At 40.3% G+C, this 23581-nt stretch overlaps 1 protein-coding gene across 15 annotated transcripts in view; it reads right to left on the reverse strand.

The window, feature by feature from the left end:
- The window catches only part of TMEM232 (transmembrane protein 232), a 346237-nt gene that overhangs the window by 275835 nt on the left and 46821 nt on the right, over positions 1-23581 (reverse strand). For all 15 annotated transcript variants that reach the window (XR_009495390.1, XR_009495389.1, XR_009495391.1 and 12 more), the window contains 3 exons: positions 21338-21437; positions 18950-19104; positions 9801-9955 (listed from right to left, as the gene is read on the reverse strand). Coding sequence is in view for 12 of the 15 variants with exons in the window: in XM_059888844.1 (XP_059744827.1) it covers positions 9801-9955; positions 18950-19104; positions 21338-21437 (410 nt within the window). In the remaining 3 variants the exon portion in view is untranslated. The remainder of the gene's footprint in view (positions 1-9800; positions 9956-18949; positions 19105-21337; positions 21438-23581) is intronic.

Below are 23581 nucleotides of genomic sequence, written 5' to 3' on the forward strand. Positions count from 1 at the left end.
GCTCAACATCACTCATTATCAGAGACATGCAAATCAAAACCACTATGAGGTATCATTTCATGCCAGTCAGAATGGCTGTGATCCAAAAGTCTACAAGCAATAAATGCTGGAGAGGGTGTGGAGAAAAGGGAACCCTCTTACACTGTTGGTGGGAATGCAAACCAGTACAGCCACTATGGAGAATAGTGTGGAGATTCCTTGAAAAACTGGAAATAGAACTGCCTTATGACCCAGCAATCCCACTGCTGGGCATGCACACCAAGGAAACCAGAATTGAAAGAGACAAGTGTACCCCAGTGTTCATCGCAGCACTGTTTATAATAGCCAGGACATGGAAGCAACCTAGATGTCCATCAGCAGATGAATGGATAAGAAAGCTTCGGTACATATACACAATGGAGTATTACTCAGCCATTAAAAAGAATACATTTGAATCAGTTCTAATGAGGTGGATGAAACTGGAGCCTATTATACAGAGTGAAGTAAGCCAGAAAGAAAAACACCAATACAGTATACTAATGCACATATGTGGAATTTAGAAAGATGGTAACAATAACCCTGTATACGAGACAGCAAAAGAGACACTGATGTATAGAACAGTCTTTTGAACTCTGTGGGAGAGGGAGAGGGTGGGATGATTTGGGAGAATGGCATTAAAACATGTATAATATCATATATGAAATGAGTTGCCAGTCCAGGTTCGATGCACGATACTGGATGCTTGGGGCTGGTGCACTGGGATGACCCAGAGGGATGGTATGGGGAGGGAGGAGGGAGGAGGGTTCAGGATGGGGAACACGTGTATACCTGTGGTGGATTCATGTTGATATATGGCAAAACGAATACAATATTGTAAAGTTAAAAAATAAAATTAAAAAAAAATCAAAACTGAAAATTGATGCACATAGAAAATTTCCAAATTGAGGTTAGACATTTAAATATAGCACTAGCTTTTTGTGAACTCATTGCAGTACACCAAGTCTCAATAACCAATATACTGACTTACTTCCACAATGCCATGAAATTAAACATGTATAAAGTAATTTATAAATATTATAAATGTCCATCTAAATATGTAAATAAAGAAATGGAGGCAGAAGTTTACTGGCTTGTCTAAAATAACATAGTCACTTGATTCATTTTACTTTCTAGCTTTTCCTTTTCAACTTTTTTTCTTCTGTTTTTAAATTTTTTATTGGAATATAGTTGATTTACAATGTACAATGTTGTGTTAGTTTTTAAAATTAACGTTTAACTACATGGAGTTAAACATGACCAGACCAGGACTGCACTTCAGCGAGTCTGACTCCAGTCTAGTTTTCCTTCTAGACTAATATAAACCAACTAACATATAATAACCAGAGACTTCATAAAAAGATACCCATCTGAATGCCAGCTTATAGAAAGGTTAAAAACATCAGCATTCGAATTTTTGCCTAGGTTCTTATTCTTCTATGACCCAGTTATTATTTTAAAGGAGAGAATTAAAATGTCTCCATGTTGCAATCCTTACAAAGAGTTACTTGAAACTTTCAGTAGATATTTCAAAAAACACTGACAATGTCAAAAATCCACACAACTCTGAAGATGGGAAATGAAAAAGATGTCACTATCTTACAGGGAACTTCCTGTATGATATAAAAACCATAATATTTACGGAGCTGGAATAAGAACAGCAAGGAGGTGTAGCCACACACCACTTCCATAAAACTCAGCAGTCCTGATTCCCAAAAGTAAGTTAAAAGAAAAAAATTAAGGAAAAACATTATCTTTACTGTTTATCATGTTTTTCATGGAAATAAGAAAAGTACAGCCAATCATATACTTGGAGATACTGAATTTCAAAGGACTCGCTATTTCTATGCTTCTTTATCCTCATCTCTCAGTATTTATGCAGAGACAGCAACCTTCAGAAGACAAAAAGTACAGAAAACAGTGCTCGTGGGGATGCGTGTGTAGGATGGGGACAGAGCGTGCTGTGAGTGCATCGTCTCTCAAAGCTTGACCAGAAGGGAGCAGGAGAATGCGAGGGGCCCTGGGGACATTCGCCTTTAACCTCTGTAGTGTGCATGGTGAACACAAACCTCTTGTTTTAAAAATAACAAATGCGTATGATTTTGTCCTAGTTCTGAAACAAGTAAAATAGAAAATGGAAGAGGAGGCCCTACCTGAGACCAGAAAAAAAAAAAAAAACATTACAGAAAGGGCTAGAGAGGTCAGTCTGAATACTAAGGGATGATCATGCTTCTGAAAACGATTTCTTACAGGAGCCGGAAGACATTTTTACAAGACTCTTCAGGCATCTTCAGTAAACCCTAGGAAGAAACAATAATGAAAAGCCTTGATACTGAGGTGAAAGGTGCAGTAGTTAAAAAAAGAGAGTGCCAAAAATTAAAATTATAAAAATATAATTCAAATTCATAATGAAGGCAGTTAAGCACCAAAAAAAAAAAAAAAAAGGCACTTAAAAAGGGAGCAAACTTGAAAAATTCTTCAATAATTTACAGGAAGACAACCCCTGGCAAATTGAGATCCATTAATATCGAATTCCTGTTGAAACAACCAGATGTAAAGAAACAAAAATCTGAGAAACTTTAAGGATTTTAAAGCTATAAAGAAAATGTGACCCAAATGAAGGAAAATGCCTCCAAAGCCAAGAGGCCCAAAATTTGATTTAAAATGTAACGGTAGGCACATATGTGTGAAAGAAAAACCCTGGGCAGAGAGAGGCAGGCGTTAGGAACACACGTGAAGATGAGTAATCGGTGGAAACCCTCCTGAAATGCAGACCAGCGGCCACAGCCTCACACAGCGGGGGCGTCTCTCCAAGGAAAGCGGAGAAAGCGCCCGACGGCTTCCTAAGGCGCTCAGTGAGACGTCAGAGGAGGCATCCACCTCCTTGCTGCAAACCACAAAGATATTCCTAAAAGGTTCTGGATTGAAAATAAAACAGACAAAACAAAAGGGAGGCAGACTGGCTTTGACCATCTCATAACAAGGATACGGTAGGGAACAACATGGCAACATTTAGACATTTCAAGAGGGGGATTAATAAAAAAAAAACAAACAAAAAACTACGAGCATAGTAACCTGTCGCCACACAAAACGCACTTACACTTCTTCGGGGGAAAATACTGGCAACCGTTACACTCAGCCAAGGGTTGCGTGTAATCAGGGGCTCTCCTAATGAAACAGGTCACCTACATCCATACTTAGAACTTTACTCGAGCCAGCCAAGAAAGGAATCGCATTTAACAGCTTACGAATGGAAAATCCTAGAATTAAATGACTGACAGTGAGTGGCAAGGGCACATTTTAGTAAGTCAACATTATTTTATAAATAGGACCTAAAACTTAAATACATACACCATTCTTGGAGAAAAACAAACATTTTAAGTAATGATTTAACCATAACATTATTGGACACTAAAGACTACATTAACGGGCTAAGACGGTGAGTATTAGCATAAACAAACCAGTCTCATCTTCACCGCACACGGAAAAGAGAGCAATCAGAATCTCTCTCCTGATTTTGACCACTTAGGAAAGCTTGTTTAAAGAACACATTTCTCTTGCCAATGCCTGATTTCTGATACTCAGAAGAGATGAACTACAGAAAGATCTGGTCGTTAGCCTGTCTGCTAAAAGGGTTCTTTCTTCTGCGCACAGAGCTTCAGTCCCGGCATGCCAGGGAAGGAAGTCGGGGGAATGAAGGGATGAGTTGTCGACAGACCACGACGGCTGTTTCATCCGAGCGGGCCTCGGTGCTCCCTAACTGCCTGCTTCCATCCCGTCGGTCAGACACGTGGTCTGCCTGTGTGACAGGCTGGTGGTAATTAACCCCAGCAGCAAGGTCTTTCTTTCAGTCTTTGCGTTTGCTCTTGTTTTCTTTCTTTTCTTTTTTTTATTAATCATTGCAAATTAAGAGACCCTGTTTGGAGCTGCAACCCCCGTGCCATGTAAAAACAGTCCTTATTAAATAATTTGAAGCTGGAGAATGGTATAATCATATTTATGCTGTAACCCTAGCAGCAGAGCATGACAGATTACTGAAGAGAACACACAGGTGAAGAGACCAGTTAATAAGCTAGCAGAGTCATGACAATAAGGGCCTGAAGCCCGGTGTCACAGTGGCGGGGGAGAGCGCGGGAAACAGGCCTGAAAGGGAGTCCAGGTGTCCAATTTGGTTAACTTGAGGAGAGGACACGTGTCAGGCATGGAGACAGAAATTCAGTAGGTAGGAGTCTGGGAAAAAAATTAATTCAGGTCTGAACTAGCAGGAAATGAAGGATTAGGGGGAGACTCGGTATAAAAAGTATCTTCATGTTACTTACCTTTCTTTGTGATGGCTATTACCTCTGTTTAACATGAACAGACGCTGTTCATGGAGGTTATGTGACTCAATCAAAATTAGACAGGTAGCCAGAGAAAAAACTCAGTCCTTACGATTTGAAGCTGAATGTTTCTCTCACTGTGCCATTAGGGAGCAAAGCATAAATTGTATATTTATCCTTGATACAGATAAATGTTTATATTTAGCTCAGAGGATTAAAGGATCAATGAGAAACCCAGGAAATGAGTCAGAAGACTGAGGACCTAACCTGACATCTCAGCTCATGAAGAATGAAGAGGATTAGTGGTGAAAACTTGCATCTGGATGGTTCTGGTTAGACTGTCACATGACATTATAATCACCAGGGTTCAGGGAGACAGACACTGTGGAGGTCAGCAACGAGGCCAGAAGTAAAGGCCTTGCTGGGCAGGGCTTTCTTTGTTCAATTTATTTCAATGCAAACACGAACACTCTACGTCTGGAAAACACTTGCCACGTTGGTGTAATTTTAAATTGTCAAGCATTTTCGGAATATGTTCACGGTGCGATTAGATCGGCTATTTTGCTTTGGGAGATATAATTTTATAGGTTACATCGCTCTTTTGAAATGCCATGCTGCATTTCTCAGCAGTCCTCATTGGCTAATAATTCAATTATAAACACAATTCATTATTTTCATGTTGGATGAGAAAGCCTTTTGTGCTGGCTTGAGCTATCTCCCCAGAGCAAGTGGTGCAGTTTGTAAAAGGCCAGACCACAGCGTGGAGCATTCAGAGTAAGAAGCGTCATGCGATGTTTAAGCATATTTCATGGAACGCTGCCTTACAGCAGCTGATCTGCAGCACAAGCCAGCCAAACTTCCGACGTGAAGGCTGGTGTGGGGCACGGGGAGGGGCTCACGCATTCCTGTTTCTCTAGTCTCCACCCTGCTTTACAATTCACTTCCTCGTGCATTTCCTTTCCTCAGTTTGCTCTGTCGCCCCCTGATCAGAGGTTGCTCTAAATCTGTGAGTCTCTCCTGGGGCCTTTTCACGCATCTTGGGCCTGCTCTTCTCCAGTCTCTGCTGAAACCACTCATTTCTGTGTCTTTCCTTTTGTGTGGTATGATCTTTACAAAGGGGGTTATGAGAAGTCGGGTGGGAAGCCGTGGGATGAATTACCTGTTGACGGACAGCATCAGAAATGGGCAGATGAGAACCACCAGCATTGGCCTGAGCACTTTAGCCACTATTAATTAAGAAATTTCTTCTGATCCATCAGTTAAATGGTCTCCCTCTGCATTTTACATCTCTGATCATTTTTCTACTGTGTGATACTGTACAGACATGCATGGAAAATGAAATGGCTTGTGTTACTCCTTGTAATAGTCACTTGCCATTGAATTTCAGGCCCTAACCAAAGATATCCTCTACCAAGTGTTCCAGTTCTAAGGCCCAGCAAATACTCAGTTCAGCTCAGTCACATCCGACTCTTTGCAACCCCATGGACTGCAGCACGCCAGGCCTCGCTGTCCATCACCAACTCCCAGAGCTTGCTCAAACTCATGTCCATCAAGTCGGTGATGTCATCCAACTATCTCATCCTCTGTCGTTCCCTTCTTAACAAAGTCCTAATTTACTATCAGGGTCTGAAGCCTCAGTATCTTTGTATAATCCTAAATATGTTTAGTCCACTTTAAAAATTTTTCACATGTACCTAAACTTCAGAGTAGACAAAATGAATAATAAAGTTTCTCCAGAAATACAAAAACATTTCTGGTTTGATTTTAGTGATTATATCACAGGTTGTTTGGTTTTTTCTGGAATTATAACTTCTTAAAAACTACATAGGTGGTCACATAAATAACAAATACTTTTAAAAAGAAAAGTTTTTTTTTAATACGTGGTATAATGTTATCATTATAATTAACAGAAAACTTGCCTAATAGTCAAATTGCTAACTTAAAAAGACAAAAATTTTTAATGTCAATGGGTTATTTCTGTTTACTAGGGACATGATTTAAAAAGAAAGATTAAATTCTTTTCTTAAAAAAACAGTAAATAGGACTTTCCTTGTCGTGCAGTAGATAAGAATCCACCTGCCAATGCAGGGAGCACAGGTTAGGTCCCTGGTCTGGGAAGATGACACGCGCCACGGAGCGGACGAGCTGGGGCACCACAAATACTGAGGCACTCGCCGCAATGAACGAGCCCCCTGCGGCAACTACCATAGCCTCAAAACCCTCCAAGCCGGCTTCAACCATACATGCACCAAGAGCTTCCAGATGTTCAAACTGCATTTAGATAAGGCAGAGCAACCAGAGATCAAATCGTCAACATCTGCTGGATCATCGAAAAAGCAAGAGAGTTCCAGAAAAACATTTACTTCTGCTTTATTGACTATGCCAAGGCCTTTGACTGTGTGGATCACAGCAAACTGTGGGAAATTCTTCAAGAGATGGGAATACCAGACCACCTGACTTGCCTCCTGCAAAATCTGTATGCAGGTCAAGAAGCAACAGTTCGAACTCGACATGGACCAACAGACTGGTTCCAAATTGGGAAAGGAGTATGTCAGGGCTGTATATTGTCACCCTGCTTATTTAACTTATATGCAGAGTACATCATGAGAAACACTGGGCTGGAAGAAGCACAGCTGGAATCAAGATTGCAGGAAGAAATATCAATAAACCCAAATATGCAGATGACACCACCCTTATAGCAGAAAGCAAAGAGGAACTGAAAAGTCTCTTAATGAAAGTAAAAGAAAAGAGTGAAAAAAGCTGACTTAAAACTCAACATTCAAAAAACTAAGATCATGTTATCCGGTCCCATCACTTAATGGCAAATAGATGGGGAAAAAGTGGAAACAGTGACAGACTTTATTTTTGTGGGCTCCAAAATCACTGCAGATGATCACTGCAGCCATGAAATTAAAAGACACTTGCTCCTTGGAACCTAGACAGCATATTAAAAAGCTGAGACATAACTCTGCTGTCAAAGGCCCATCTAGTCAAAGCTATGGTTTTTCCAGTGGTCATGTATGGATGTGAAAGTTGGACCATAAAGAAAGCTGAGCACCAAAGAACTGATGCTTTTGAACTGTGGTGTTGGAGAAGATTCTTGAGAGTCCCTTGGACTGCAAGGAGATCCAACCAGTCCATCCTAAAGGAAATCAGTCCTGGGTGTTCATTGGAAGGACTGATGCTGAAGCTGAGACTCCAATATTTTGTCAACCTGATGTGAAGAGCTGACTCATTGGAAAAGACCGTGATGCTGGGAAAGATTGAAGGCGAGAGGAGAAGGGGACGACAGAGGATGAGATGGTTGGATGGCATCACCAACTCAATGGACATGAGTTTGAGTGAACTCCAGGAGCTGGTGATGGACAGGGAAGCTGGTGTGCTGCAGTCCATGGGGTCGCAAAGAGTCGGACACGACTGAGGACTGAACTGACTGAAGCCTGTGGCCCAGAGCCAGGGGCCACAATAAGAGAAGCCATAACAGTGAGAAGCCCCAGCACAGCTGGAGAGTAGTCCCCATTCTGCAACTAGAGAAAAGCCCCATTGCAATGATGACCCAGTGTAAATAAAATTAACAAATAAATTAATTTTTGAAAACAATAAGTATAAAAAACAAAACTATTCGGCAGTGCTCTTTTAAACAATTACCTTTTCCATTCCGTTACAGTCACTGGGTCTTACTATTTTTTTCAATGTACTCTGCTCATTCAGCACTGTCTGATTGTTGCCTTGCCCTCCCACACTTGATTTCCACAATGTCCTCCCAGAAAAAGAAAAGTCAGGATTCAGTGTCACGATGCCTCCAGCCTCCTAAGTAAGGCAGCCAGAATGAAAGCAGGGAAGTCAGGATTCAGTGCCACGATGCCTCAGCCTCCTGAGTAAGGAGCCAGAATGAAAGCAGGCTGATACACCGAAGAGAGTGCTGCGCTGGGCCCTGAGACCTGGTTCCCGTCACCACGGAGTCTGTGAACTCGGCCTTGGTTTCTTCATCTGTGAAGTAAGGATAATCGTGTATAATCCCCCAAACCCCTAAATTTATAAAATACTAAGTTATTTTAAAAATCTTAAAGAGAAATCCCTGAGGGCTTCCCTGATAGCTCAGTTGGTAAAGACTCCAACTGAAATGCAGGAGACCCCTGTTCAGTCCTTGGGTCAGGAAGATCCGCTGCAGAAGGGATAGGCTACCCACTGCAGCATTCTTGGGCTTCCCCTGTGGCTCAGCTGGTAAAGAATCCGCCTGCAATGCGGGAGACCTGGGTTAGATCCCTGGGTTGGGAAGATCCCCTGGAGAAGGGAAAGGCTCCACTCCAGGATCCTGGCCTGGAGAATCCCATGGACTGTAGAGTCCATGTGGTCACAAAGAGTTGGACATGACTAAGCTACTTTCACTTTCAAAGACAAATCACTGAAAAATTAAATTAAATATTGATAATATAGTGAAAATGAAGATTGGTAAAAGAAATAATTTCTTGACTTTCAAAATTAGATTCTTAATCAGCCACTGCACTTATCTAAACATGTTTAGTTGGAAATTATTAGAATATTTTGAAAATAAACTTGACAACATTACACAATATTTACTTTTATATTGAAATATAATTTATTTTTATATTAAGTTAGAGTCTTCCAAGACTCTAAAATAGGCTATTAGACAAGCTTTAAGCTATTCTCCAGAAATCTTTACTTGATCTAGAATCCCCAAAAACATCCAAATGAAACTGGGAAAATAGTTTTTGTCCATAAGAAATGGACAAAATTTGTACAAATTGGTTGACATAGAGTGGGCTTGCCAGAGGCTTAAAAACTGTAATTAATTTTAAGAAAAATTTATGAATTTGCAAGTTGCTATAGCATGACATATTATTGATTGTTAATAGTGGAAAAATAATTCAAATTCTCTGATCAGCCTCCAATACTGAAAGAGATATCCTCTGATCAATTTCCTCAGAAATACTCCTTTAAAATTCTTCTTTCCGCAATTGAACTCGTGCCCTCTTTGATAGTAATTTAAGACCTTTTTATCCCTTTTCAAATTACCATATGTAGAGGAGGAAACTAAGGCTTAACAGTCACTTCTGTTACGACTTTACGACTAAGGCATAAGGGAACAAACGGAGTCATAGCACACTCCCCCATGGGTAATAACTGTGCTTCACTGCTGTTAGATAACTTGAAAAGGAAAAGATGCTTAAAATTGTGGGAATGAAGTTATCAATAACAAATTTCCTTCGATAAAGACGAAAGGCAATACAAGTATGCTCATCTAGCCAAAAAAAGGTGAGAACAATTTATTGATGAAATGAACTAATACAAAATATAGAAACTGCCCTCGTCTTTGGAACTGAGATTATAAATTGTTTTCATAGTCAACTAAGGTGTGATTAACATTTAAGTACAAAGGTTATTTAACATTTAAACACAAAGGTTTCTCCATGAGTTACTCTGGATTTATAGGATCCCACTTACCAGGATTTCTTCTGAAGCTGTGTTTTACGAGAGATGAGATGTTCAAGCACCTTATTTAACTGGGGACTGTTCTTCTGAACACAAGTCCAGGCAGAAACACAGTGCCAGAGCAGGTGGCTAATTTCATATCCTTTCTCATTAAGTTGCAAATGTTCCTGGAAGTGAAATATGAAAATATGTCTGAGAAAGAGTTCTTTGACTTGAATAAACATGGAAATAAACTTTAAATGTTTTTTTCTACATCATGTTACATCAAGTGGAACAATTTACTCGAACACATTTTTAAAAGAATATGCAGTTGATCTGAGCTTCATATGTTTATTTTCACATGGATCCCCTGCGTACAGTGTTGTTCAGTCGCTCAGTCATATCCGACTGTGACCGCGTGGACTGCAGCACTCCAGGCCTCCCTGTCCATCACCATCTCCCGGAGCTTGCTGAAACCATGTCCACCGAGTCAGTGATGCCATCCAACCATCTCATCCTCTGTCATCCCCTTCTCCTTCCACCTTTAATCTTTCCCAGCATTAGGGTCTTTTTCAATGAGTCAGCTCTTGGCATCAGGTGGCCAAGGTATTGGAGTTTCAGCTTCATCATCAGTCCTTCCAATGAATATTCAGGACTGATCTCCTTATTGACTGGTTGGATCTCCTTGCAGTCCAAGGGACTCTCAAGAGTCTTCTCCAACACCACAGTTCAAAAGCATCAATTCTTTGGTGCTCAGCTTTCTTTATAGTCCAACTCTCACATCCATACATGACCACTGGAAAAATCATAGCTTTGAGTAGACAGACCTCTGTCAGCAAAGTAATGTATCTGCTTTTTAATATGCTGTCTAGGTTGGTCATAGCCTTTCTTCCAAGGAGCAAGTGTCTTTCAATTTTATGGCTGCGGTCACGATCTGCAGTGATTTTGGAGCCCAAGAAAATGAAGTCTGTCACTGTCTCCATTGTTGCTCCATCTATTTGCTATGAAGTGATGGGACCAGATGCCATGATCTTAGTTTTTTGAATGTTGAGTTTTAAGCCAGCTTTTTAACTCTCCTCTTTCACTTTCATCATGAGGCTCTTTCTGCCTCATGCCATAAGGGTGCTTTCTGCCATAAGGGTGGTATCATCTGCATATCTGAGGTTATTGATATTTCTCCCAGCAATCTTGATTCCAGCTCGTGCCTCATCCAGCTCCACATTTCACACGATGTACTCTGCATATAAGCTAAATAAGCACTCTGTGACAGGCTGAAGGGTGGGATGGGGAGGGATGGGAGAGAGATCTGGGAGGGAGGGGACATGGGTGTACCTGTGGCTGATTCTTGTTGATGTTTGACAGAAAAACAAAATTCTGTAAAGCAATTACCCTTCAATTTAAATATATATATATATATAAATGTGTGCCACAATTGGAGAGTCTGTGTGCCCCAACAGAAGGAAGATCCCGAGGGCCCACAACTAAGACCAGACTCAGCCAAATAAACAAATAAATAAATATTTTTTAATGTGTATTTTCACTCTAAGGACCAAAGTATTGCCTAACTGGACATGGTCAATGTCTGCTAAGAAACGATTTTAAAAGCCTACAAAATCAGAATGCGAATGAGTTATTTGTTTTTCTCTTAAAATGCTTCCCAACAGTTTCAAAGATTTAATTGATCTACTAAAGTAATTGGTACAAAGAAACAGATTTGTGTGTGTTTGTGTCCGTTTATTTTTATTTTTTTAATATAAATTTATTTATTTTAATTGGAGGCTAATTACTTTACAATATTGTATTGGTTTTGCCATACATTGACATGAATCCGCCATGGGTGTACATGTGTTCCCCATCTTGAACCCCTCCCACCTCCCTCCCCATCTCATCCCTCTGGGTCATCCCAGTGCACTAGCCCTGAGCACCCTGTATCATGCATCGAACCTGGATTGGCGATTCGTTTCACATATGAAAAGAAACAGTTTTTAGACATAGCACTCCTATTGAATTTTTGTCAACAGTAAAGATTCGAATACACATCCTGTGATATGTACTCAAATCACTAATTTAGCTGGTATTTTATTCTTTTATGCACCAAAAAAAAAAAAAAAAACATTTAAAGAGATTCCAAACAGTTTTATAATTCTCATTTACTATTTGAAATGGCATCAAGACTACAACTTAAGTTTTCATATTGTGCACTCCTAAGAGAGAAGGCCAGAAGTTCATACATAAATTTTAAACGAAGACGTTTTAGTCTAGTCAACTGTTTAGTTGAGTCTCACAGATGTGGATTAATCTGCATTATGTCTGGGACGTGGGTGCTGGCAATAAAGGCAGGAGGAGGATACAGTCTCTGCAGGAGCGTTACTGCCTCAGGGAACCATCATCCACAGGAGAAGGGGAGACCAGGGGGTGTTTGGAATATTAGAATACCCTCAAAAAGCCTGTTCTAAAATAACATGAGACATCAGACTAAGATGTGTGGACTCCAGTTAATATACATATTTCATCCAAATAACTCAATGTTCTGCTTTGTGGTAGAGTCTCCCCCCAAACATGGAGCCCACATAACTGAAATTCTTTTCCCAAATCGCTCTAGAACTCTCAGCCTGGACGCCTGACAACCCTCACGTGGCAGACACTCTGAATGCGTGTGTAGGCACATACGTTTTGAAACTTGTGAATGGCTTGATGAACAAAAACAATCAATACTTTTTTTTTTTTTTTCAAATCATGTACATTGTGTGGCTAGAGACTATTCAATTAAGTCAAAAATTCTCTTTAACAAACTTATGTACCATCATCAGAGGAAATTTGCAAAAGCTTTTGGTAAAGAAATGATCAGGATTTAGATCCTGGAGATTTCAGCTTGATTTTCAATTTTATAGGACACCATTCTCACTTATCACTAAAATTGAAAAAAGAAGCCTCTGACTTCTGGAACTGAGCTGACATCAGTATGACTACAAACTGGTCTGCTGCTCACAGGCAGGTCATTTTACTCTGCTGGACATAAACTCACAGAATATCAACCTCAGACAACACGACTCTGATAAATAAACAAAGCCACTTGGTTTTTTTTCTAAGCACACACAGAAAGTCACTGTGCCCCCTACAAAACACCCAACCAGAACTGCCCCTACATCTGCCAGCATCCAATCTAAAGGGGACTCCTGTTTCCCTAGGGCCTCCCCCAACCTGCCATACCTGGAAATTTTCCAGATAAGTGAGGCTTATCTCTTATCCTTATGTGTTAAATCCTTCTATAATTCAAGCATTTACATGGACATCTTGCTAAAGTTTCTTCCCTGCTTTTATACTTTTTGCAAAAGAAAAAATGTATTTGAAAAACTAGAATGAATTAATATAATGATGATGATGATGTGATTTAATACCATCATCACGTATATCAACCACATAGTAGACGAAGAGGAAGCAGCGCTCTGAGGGCCGTAGGTGGTGTAGAGTTCTTTGCGTTTACACCAGATCAGCCCCACCCAAGGTGCGGTTGGCTGATAACTCCCATCTGCAAACAAACTGCTGACTACAGTACATAAATAAAAATGTGTATTTTAAAACATAAAATTTAGCTGTTAATTTTATTTTCAGTCCAATAGAAATGAATGCCTATACATAGATTTCTTTTTAATTTTTGTAATTCATATTATTGTAGTTTTAAAAAGTATCAGGCACGGAGCACTGCATTGAATGACTCCCAGAGAACTGGAACTTAGTCTCTCTCGGGGTCAGTGTGGTTTTACGGCCACGTCCGGTAGTTCCTTCATTTCCCCCTGCCTGCTGCCCAGCTTTGGGCTATGCTGGTTTGCAGACTAGCACCCATACCCAAGGACAAGGGGAGGGATGCTCGAGAGGGAGGCCGGCCCCTGCAGGTGGGCAGGTGGCAGCTTTAATCAGCAGGGAAGCGTATATTCGAGGCTTCCCTTAGGAGGCTGCATAGATCTCCACACCTGCCCTCCAGAACCTTATGGTTAGGACTTCCCGGGGGGTTAAGAATCCACCCAGCAATGCAGGGCAGGCAGGTTCAATCCCTGGTCAGGGAACTAAGCTCCCACATGCCACGGAGTGACTAAGTCACGTGCTGCGAGTACTGAGTCCACATCCCCCAGCTAGAGAGCCCCTGTGCACTAACTCCTGAGGCCTGTTCGTCCCAGAGCCCCTGCCTCAGCCAGAGTCTGTGTCCTGCAGGGAAAGACCTCACATGCCACAGCACAGACCCAACTCAGTACAGATATAAAGCCCACCTACCAAAGTGCTGCCAGTATGCTGTTGGCTGAGAATTCAGATAACCACATCAGCTTGAATTTTGTGCAAATCTGAGAAGCTCTGAGTGTCTGACCAGACTTTTTGATAGCAAAAATGAACTCTGAAGCACGGGCTCTATTGTGACTGCTCAAAGACAGCATTTGGAGTTTTATCATTGCTTTCATGCATTTGGGAGATGGTTGTCACTGCCATGAAAGGACCTCTCAATACAAATGTGTTACCTAATAACAGGACGTGAATCACAGGGTAATGCTCCTAATTATAAAGAACCTGTGTTTCAGTCTAACCCAATTCCTAGAAACCATTTATAATTACAGTACAACACAGAATGTTCCAAATTTAGACAATGCTTTCGGCTTACTAAGTACTTAAGGCCCTGGAAGATGAGACTGCGAATACATTTGAATGTAAAGCCTGTGTCTTTCGAAGGTTTCGTGAAACTATTTGTGCTTTAGGATGGATGCACCTAGTTAGTAAATGGTCTACTGCATTTTAGTTGAATTTGAATCTACCTTCTCCAAAGAACCATGTTATTATTCTCATGTGACAACTGTGCTTAACAAATTCAGCCTTGCTGGTGACCAAAGGACAGAGTGGAAAACTCAATCCAGTGTTCTGGCTCTGCAATCCACAGAGCCAATTAAAGTGCACCATTTGTCAAAGTCAATGGAAACCCTGTGTCTGGATCAGCTTGAAAGAACATTAAAAGGAGAAACAGGTTCCAGCAGCAGGGGAAAGGAAATTTCCTATTTTTATAAAGAACCAACACCCATACTGTGTGTATCCTAATGCTTATATCCCACAGAATTCCTTTTTTAAGTGATTTTTTAATAGCTCTTCGAAAACAAATAGTTTCTACTCCAATGCTTATAAAAATATTAAAAATAAAGTATTTTACAGTGGCCGAAATATGTTATCATGGGCCCTGTAGCATTACTGGAGGATAAGAGCTGTAAAAATAACTCCACAAATCCTCTGCTATAGCATATGAATAATAAAGAAGAGAGACAGGATGAATACAGATGTTACCTTTTATATTCCCAGTTTTCTCCCTTCTTCCCCCCTTTTGTTCCCCAGAAGTTGAGACAGATGAGTACTGAATGAGTAAATACTCAACTGAAGTGGGGAGGCTGGGTTACACTTACACCAGAGAAGCTGGGCGGACCCCGGGCGACAACACACGCCATCAACCACTGAATCCGCTGAACCTGAGACTCTCAGCAGCGCTGTGGCTACACGACCTTCTACATTCTTTACATTAGGAGGAAATGGGAGCAGGAAAAGGAGGGCAATAAGTCTGATAGGCTAAAATCTGTTATACTCTCTCCATGGAATCTCACACATGGAGCTGAGATAGTATTTAAAAAGACTGAAACTACACCGTCTGTTCTAAAATGTGGAAGAGCGCAGAGGCTTAGAGACTTGTCCCATCGTAAGCAGACAACGTTCTTTTCATGTGCTGACGTTCTTGCCCCTTTCAGCTCATCGAAAGCTGGATCTGAACTGCCTGAAAACAGTAGGCCTCCATGTCCTTTTGTGTGTCCTGCCGAGGCCGACAACAGCAGCCTGACTTAAGGAAAAGCAGCATCAGCCCTGAAAGTCGTGCACATCACGACTGTAACATGCAGGCTCTCAAGGTTTCAGTTTCTTAGTTGATTAAAGGAAAAACACTCAAATCACCACCACATTAGGGTTAGCACAATTAACTACATAATTAAGCACAATTATTGTCAGCATAATCATGTCCTTAGATGAGAATTATTATATTTAACTGCCTAAGTGAGTTCTTAAGTATATTTTTCAATAACTAGTCTACATTTGCACGGCTCTTACTAATTTATGAGCACATGCTTTTTTTGCAGTCTTCACAACAGTCCTGTAGATTAGTTAGGGCAAATATGATGATGAAGATAGTATCTTTTTTAAAGGTCAGCAGACAGGGATTTAGAGAGTTTAATGGAACAACAGACTGGTTCCAAATAGGAAAAGGAGTAAGTCAAGGCTGTATATTGTCACCCAGCTTATTTAACTTAATGCAGAGTACATCATGAGAAACGCTGGGCTGGAGGAAGCACAAGCTGGAATCAAGATCGCCAGGAGAAATATCAATAACCTCAGATATGCAGATGACACCACCCTTATGGCAGAAAGTGAAGAAGAACTAAAGAGCCTCTTGATGAAAGTGAAAGAGGAGAGTTAAAAAGTTGGCTTAAAACTCAATATTCAGGAAACTAAGATCATGGCATCCGGTCCCATCACTTCATGGCAAACAGATGGGGAAACAGTGGAAACAGTGGCTGACTTAATTCTGGGGGGCTCCAAAATCACTGCAGATGGTGAGTGCAGCCATGAAATTAAAAGACACTTACTCCTTGGAAGGAAAGTTATGACCAACCTAGATAGCATATTACAAAGCAGAGGCATTACTTTGCCAACAAAGGTCTGTCTAGTCAAGGCTATGGTTTTTCCAGTGGTCATGTAGGAGGTCATGTGAGAGCTGGACTGTGAAGAAGGCTGAGAGCTGAAGAATTGATGCTTTTGAACTGTGGTGTTGGAGAAGACTTGAGAGTCCCTTGGACGGTAAGGAGATCAACCAGTCCATCCTAAAGGAGATCAGTCCTGGGTGTTCATTGGAAGGACTGATGCTGAAGCTGAAACTCCAATACTTTGGCCACCTGATGTGAAGAGCTGACTCATCTGAAAAGAGCTTGATGCTGGGAAAGATTGAGTGCAGGAGGAGAAGGGGACTACAGAGGATGAGATGGTTGGATGGCATCACCAACTCAATGGACATGAGTTTGAGTAAACTCTGGGAGTTGGTGGACAGGAAGGCCTGGCGTGCTGCAGTTCATGGGGTTGCAAAGAGTTGGACATGACTGAGCGACTGAACTGAACTGAACTGAACTGAATGGACCTACTCTGGACCACACAGTCAGTTGGTGAGTAGGTCGTTCCTTTTCATAGTCAGTACTTTCTCTGTTGCTCAATGTCTTAGGTTATATATTTGAATTATTAAAATATATTTTAAACTGTAAAACAAGCTCCTTTTATGCATGAAGCAAACTATGTTCATTAGTAAGAATAACCAAATGGTTCAAAGGGCTTAGTGTATGTCTGCGGGGAGCTGCCCGTGAGAACGGGGTCCTTTGTCCGAAGGACACAGCTCTGGGAGCTGCCTCAGTCCTTGAGGGTTTGCTTGCAAACATAGCTCTCTGTCCCCCCACCCCAGAGATTAGGTGCTTATTTACTGCAGACACCTGGAGTTCTGTGCAAACTTCTCATGCACAGGGAAATGTTATCTGGTGTAAGAAATAATAACAGGGAGCCATTCCCATGCTCTCAAGATTTCTTGTGACTGTTTGTAAGATGTATAGGCCAACCAAGAAAAAATGTCAACTGTCTTGTCTTTCTCACACTCTTCTGTATAAATATAAGATGCTGAATAAAGTTGGTGTCAGACTGCGTCCCTTCGTGGAGACGTGTCTGAACCTCTCGACCCCATCTTTGTTGTAGTCTCTTGCTTTAGTTTCTTTCTTAGCCCTACCGTGCACATTCTCGGGACCTGATCAACTTTGCCGGCTGGCACCGGCATATGTCATTGTTTATATAAATGGTCCTCCACCAACTTATGAGCCAAAGAGAAAACACTAACTCCTAGAAAAATCTCAGATAGATGTGGTTGAATGTTTTTCCTTATACACTTAAATTTTAGGTAGTTTTAGGAAGGAACCAAAGGAAGCATGGGGAAACTATGAGGCAACTCAAAATAATCCTTGGTATATGACAAAACTTTTACTTTCCAACTCAGAAATTAGTGATCAACATTAGGAAAAACTATCTGTCCCAATTGTATATAATTCCTTGGTATGTAATGAGTTATGTCTTATGCAAACAGAACTCCAGTGTTCTTGTCCCTTATAGACTGATGTACTTCAAAAGACAAACTTCAGTCTTTGTGACTTGCAATGCCTCTATTTCCCTTTCTCACATATATTCTGAAAGAAAGCAGCGAACACTTCAGACCTTTAATTCTTGATTCTTGATTGTTTTTTGCTACATATACCTACTATTTTATAATTTATAAATAGAAATTCTGTTTCTCTAATTCTTAAAAAAGAGAAAAATACATTTAACATAATGCTAGTTGGAATAACAAAGGAAATTAAAAAAAAAATTTTCTTAAATAGTTTTGCTTTTAAGTCCTCAATTTTGAACCATTTAAAAGCTTTCAGTTGGTTTTAATAGCATATTAAATATTATTACACATGAATTATGGAGCATAAAAGTATTACACTTGCTTTCATTAATAGCCTGCACTTTATACACTCTCCCTTTAATAAAAATGTAATACCATAAAATGTTCATTTAAAAGTCAATCTAAATTAAGTTGCGATTTTTAATTAATCAGCTGAGATGGACTCTGTAAGGAAGAAGGTAGGAGGGCGTCACTCCATCTAAAGCAGCAGCGGGGGAGACTGACTTCCACCGCGGTCCTAACTGCGATCTAGGAAGCGAGCCTCGGTTGCGCGGCCTCAGTGTCTGTACTGTTCATGCCTCTCCCCAGCTAAGTTCATCTTCAGCCATGTTACTGAACTGTTAAGCAGTGATTTTTAATCACAGTAATGTGACCTGATCTGCCACGCACTGGGATACACGTGGGCCTCGCACGTAGCGCTGGTAGAGACCCCGCCTGCCGGTGCAGGAGACTCAGGCAACCCGGGTTCGATCCCTGGCTTGGGAAGACCCCTGGAAGAGGGCGCGGCAACCCATCCGGGATTCTTGCCTGGGCAGTCTCGTGGACAGAGGAGCCTGCTGGGCTATACAGCCGGTAGGGTGGCAGAGAGTTGGGCACGACTGAAGCAACTTAGCAGTTAGCACGCATGGGATATACTCACCATTGCAGAATCTGTATTCTTGTCCTCCACAGGCCTAAAAATTGATTCAGAAGGGAGTTCTCTTTTACATATGATTTCCATGATTTTCAGAATGCACTGCACATTCGAAGAGATGTTTGGATACATCCAATATAATTCTTTGGAGCAAGAAAGTGCTAGTGTAAGAAAAATAATTTGTGAGAAATATTTCATTAACATCTCGCACTGTGTTTCATTTGTCTTTTCGCTATTAAAATATAATTAAATTCAGTACTGAGAGGCTGAAACTGCTGTATATTTCCCCAACTACTGAAGATTAACAATGTTATGTATGACCCCTAGTGGTATAATAGAAAACTACAAGGTAAAAAATTCATACATAAGAGTTCATATAATTCAAAACAGCAATTACATAATGGTTGAATGCCCAATTAAGTATAGTTACTATACAACAATGGTGGAAACTTCCAGCTGAAAATGAATCAAGTCAGAATATATACTCTTCATAATGGGTATTTTGAAATTGCAATCGATGTCATTGCTTTTAAACCAATATTCCAGTTTAATTCTTTTCAAGATGTTGTTGTTATTGATTTTTAAAGTATATAGTTTAATGACAGCAATGATTATGCCATTTCGCATAAGACGATGTGGCATTTAACAGAAATATCTTTGTGTTGTTCTTTTTACGAACTTTTAAACAACCTTTGAGTTTCAGTCCATTAACAGTGGAAAAATTAGTAATGACCACTCTTCCGTTGGATGGCAACATGGGTAGAGAGCAGTAACTCACAGCCTCAGGTAGGAACCCACCTGCTTCTGATGATGAACACGCCTAAGCAGGTCTCCACCAAACAGCATGAGATAAGAGGGCGGATAGGGGATTCTATCCTTATACGAAACAAAAATGCTGGTGTTCTTGAGATAGATCAACATTAAAAAGCTAATATAAGAACTTGAGGTTTCATATAAATAATTTTTCAAAATGTGTTTGCCACAAATATCTGAATAGCTGGTGAATCACTACGCTAACCACTGTGGAGTTAAGAGATTTATAGTGAAATGAAGGAGACAAAGCAAGTGATACAATAGACATGGATTTCTGTACTGCCGATCTACAGCTGCGCGTGTCTAGGTTTCAAAACTAGTATTCACACACTTCCACTATTACTTTCTCCTCCCTTCTCTACAGCCTCTCGCATCAAACTTTACTCCCTTTCTTGTATCCTGAGTCTCTTGATTTCTTATCCTACAACATACTAATCTCCTCTATTGACCTTGTTTTTCATCCAAGCTACTGACACATTTCTTCTTTTTTCACAGCTAAGCTTTTCAAAACAGCTCACCATTTTGTCATTAAACTTTCCCTCCACTCTGCTTCCCTCCAGTCTGAACTGTGCTTCCACTGGTGACTGCGCCCAAGAACAGTGACTTTCCAACTGTAGACATGCATCACCGCTTTCAGAGCTCCTATTGCTTAACACTTTTATAGCTCTCGATAATGGTGACCTTCCTGAATCTCTCCTATTTTGATTTCTATATCACTCCCTCCTGTTTCTCTTAATTCTCCTCTCCTAGTTGATATCTGTTACTCCAATCATCTATTAACTATTTACGTTCCCCAAGACTTTATTCCTATAGTAAATATCTCCCCCGCCTCCCCCGCCGCCACACCTCCCATTCCCGGTGTATCTCATTCACATTAACAGTGATGACTGTTAAATGATCCATGTTAATAAGTGAAATAAGTGAATCACTCTGAAATAAGTGATTCCCGGGCTTGACTCATTCCCCAATTTCAAACATGCTCCCAACTGGGTATATACACCTGAGGGACCTCCAAATTCAATATGTCCAGTGTTTCTCCAGAACCTTTTCAGTTCAGAGTGCCATTACCTTGACCTTACTAGTCAGTATGTAAAACTTGAGATTCATCCTAAATTGCTCACTTTCCCTTATACAGCTTAGATCCACGTGATCACCAAGTCCAATTTTTCTTTATCTTCCAAATACTTTTCAAAATTATTTTACTCTATCCGTCCCCATTGTAGAAGCTTATGCCTTTAATCTCTTGCCTGTTCTAACATCATAGCTAACGGACCCCTGCGTCCACCCTCTCCTTTCTCCAGTCCGGCATCTACACCACCGCTAGGGTTACCTAAGATACGAATTTAACTTTTGAAATTCAGATGAGAAAACCGAGTCACAGACAAGGTCAGATGCTCAGTTAAGTAGGAAATTTAAACATAAAACCCACGCAGTCTTGCCCAGAAGCTGTCCGCTTCAATACCGCACATATCACCTTTCACAAAAAACAAAATACAGCTTATACTCTTTAGAGTGATAGTCTGAGCTTCTCAAAATATAACATAAAACATTTATAAGTATAGAAAATAAAAGACAGCCTACCGTATAAATATGGCTGAAGCCTAAGTAAATGTTGTTTAAAATTTTCCAGGTGACCGTGAAGGAAATATATAAAAAGTCGTAAGAAGACCAAATAGCCAATCTGTCAAAAGAGAAAGAAAAAAGATTTTTGTGTTACCTCAATAAATGTTTAAAAACCATAAGGAAAACAAACCATTTTATTATTACTGTTGCTTTTGATGAAACAATTTCAAATTCACTTGAGATCATGTGCTTTTGAAATAACTTTAAAACATTTATATCAAGGTCGAAATACTGGCACAGCTAAAAAAAAAAAAAAGTTTATAAATCATTTCTCCATTACATATAATGACCAGTACTGAATGCTGTTTTGTTCTATATCCTTTAGAACAGTATCTTTCAAATTGCAAGTCATGCCCCTTAAGTGAGTCATGAAATCAATGAAAGGGGATTTTAAAATAAGAGGAAATGCCATGGTGCCCTGCACAGAGCCTTGTTTCAGTCCAGATATGAATGTGCATTATGTGTGTGCTGGACTGCAACAGCGTTGAGAAATATTCTCCAGTGCAGAGTGTGATTCCCTCATAAAATTACACGCAAGCACACACACACACACACAATGTCATTACTAAATGAACAATTTAGTATCTTACTTCTGTGAAGTTTAAAATACATGTATAGCTAAAACTGTTTTACACAGACAACAGAATTGAAATATCTACAAAAAATATGTAAGATTTCATGAAAAGTAAGGAAAAAAACACAGACTATAGTAATAAATGGAATATAAATGCCTAAATCGTTAAATCATAAGATTACAGGAAAGGACCAAATAATAATACCTACCCTTATATCACTATCAAGACCTTATATCAAAGTCCTCTTTGCCACGATGCAGGGCAATATTAGATCCACATGTGAAAAATAAAATTAAACTCAAAAGGTGATCCTAACAAGTTTCAGTGCTTCCACAAGATTATTAAGCAAATGAGCAGCATCACTGGGCTCTGAACCCAGGACTGTGTGTATTGCATCAAAACACACAAACTTTCAATTACAGCAGTGATTTCCAAATATTGTTATCAAATTTTTCGATCATTAAATTTTGAGAATGTATCATGAATGTTTATAAATGTATCCATAACTTATAAACATGCATGATTTACAGTACATGTTCATAAATAAATAAAATATTTATGTCATGCCAAGGGATCTCTTCATATAAAGCACTCTGATATAGTACTATGCTTCTCCAAAAGACTGACGTTAGATACGAAGGAAGTGGAAATCAACAGACTATTCAAAAGAACACTGCAATAGTCTAAGTGAGAATATCAAAGTCAGAAATAATAAATTCACCAGAAGAAGAATAATCTAAGATTTTGAAGGGACCAGAGAAGGATACTGAAAACAAGACTTTAAAAATTTAACATGGGTCAAAAGAGAAAAAAACGTGATCGACAAACATATCAGCCTGCATAACTGCTGGATTATACAGCAATTTGATCATGAGTTTCCCCTGATCCCAAAGCAAAACTTTATATGACTATACTTGGAAAATGGTTTTTAAAAGCTTTCATCGGCAATATTCTCAAAAGCGAGGCTTTCATTGCCATGTCTTTACCTCTGAAGAACTCTGAACTCCCTGTGCGTGTGTGCTCATGTTTCACTGCTGCACGCACTGTCTCTGCAGCTTGACAACTTAAGCTTTGCCTCCTAGGGTAAATTTCCGCCTGTCGATTTCTCTCTCTGCCTGCCCATCTCTTCCTTTGCTCTTTAATCCCCTTTCCTTCTCTTTTCATCCCTTATCTTCATTTCTCTGTTATCTAATTGTGAAATAGAAATGGTGAATAATATTTATTATGTATTACATTTTAATAGTTGGTTATGTGTTTCATGTTTATAGAAGCTTGAAGAACACTGTTCATATTCCTGTCTAAAACATTTAAACTGGACATTCCTGGTGGTCCAGTGGTTAAGAATCCACTTGCCAACGCAGGGGACACGGATTCAGTCCCTGGTCTGGGAAGGTTCTGCGTGCTGTGGGGGCAACTAAGCCCAGACGCTGCAACCACGTAGCCCACATGCACGAGTACTGAGGCCAGCCACCTGAGAGCCCACGCTGGGCAACAGGAGAAGCCGCCACAGTGAGACCCTGTACACCGCAAGCAGAGAGCAGCCTCCACTCACGCCGCTAGAGGAAGTCCGTGCAGCAGCGAGGACCCAGCGCCAAAGCGGAAGTGCTAGCTGCTCAGCTGTGTCCAT

Source organism: Bos taurus, chromosome 7 (genome assembly GCF_002263795.3).
Source record: "Bos taurus isolate L1 Dominette 01449 registration number 42190680 breed Hereford chromosome 7, ARS-UCD2.0, whole genome shotgun sequence".
Classification (NCBI taxonomy): Eukaryota; Metazoa; Chordata; class Mammalia; order Artiodactyla; family Bovidae; genus Bos; species Bos taurus.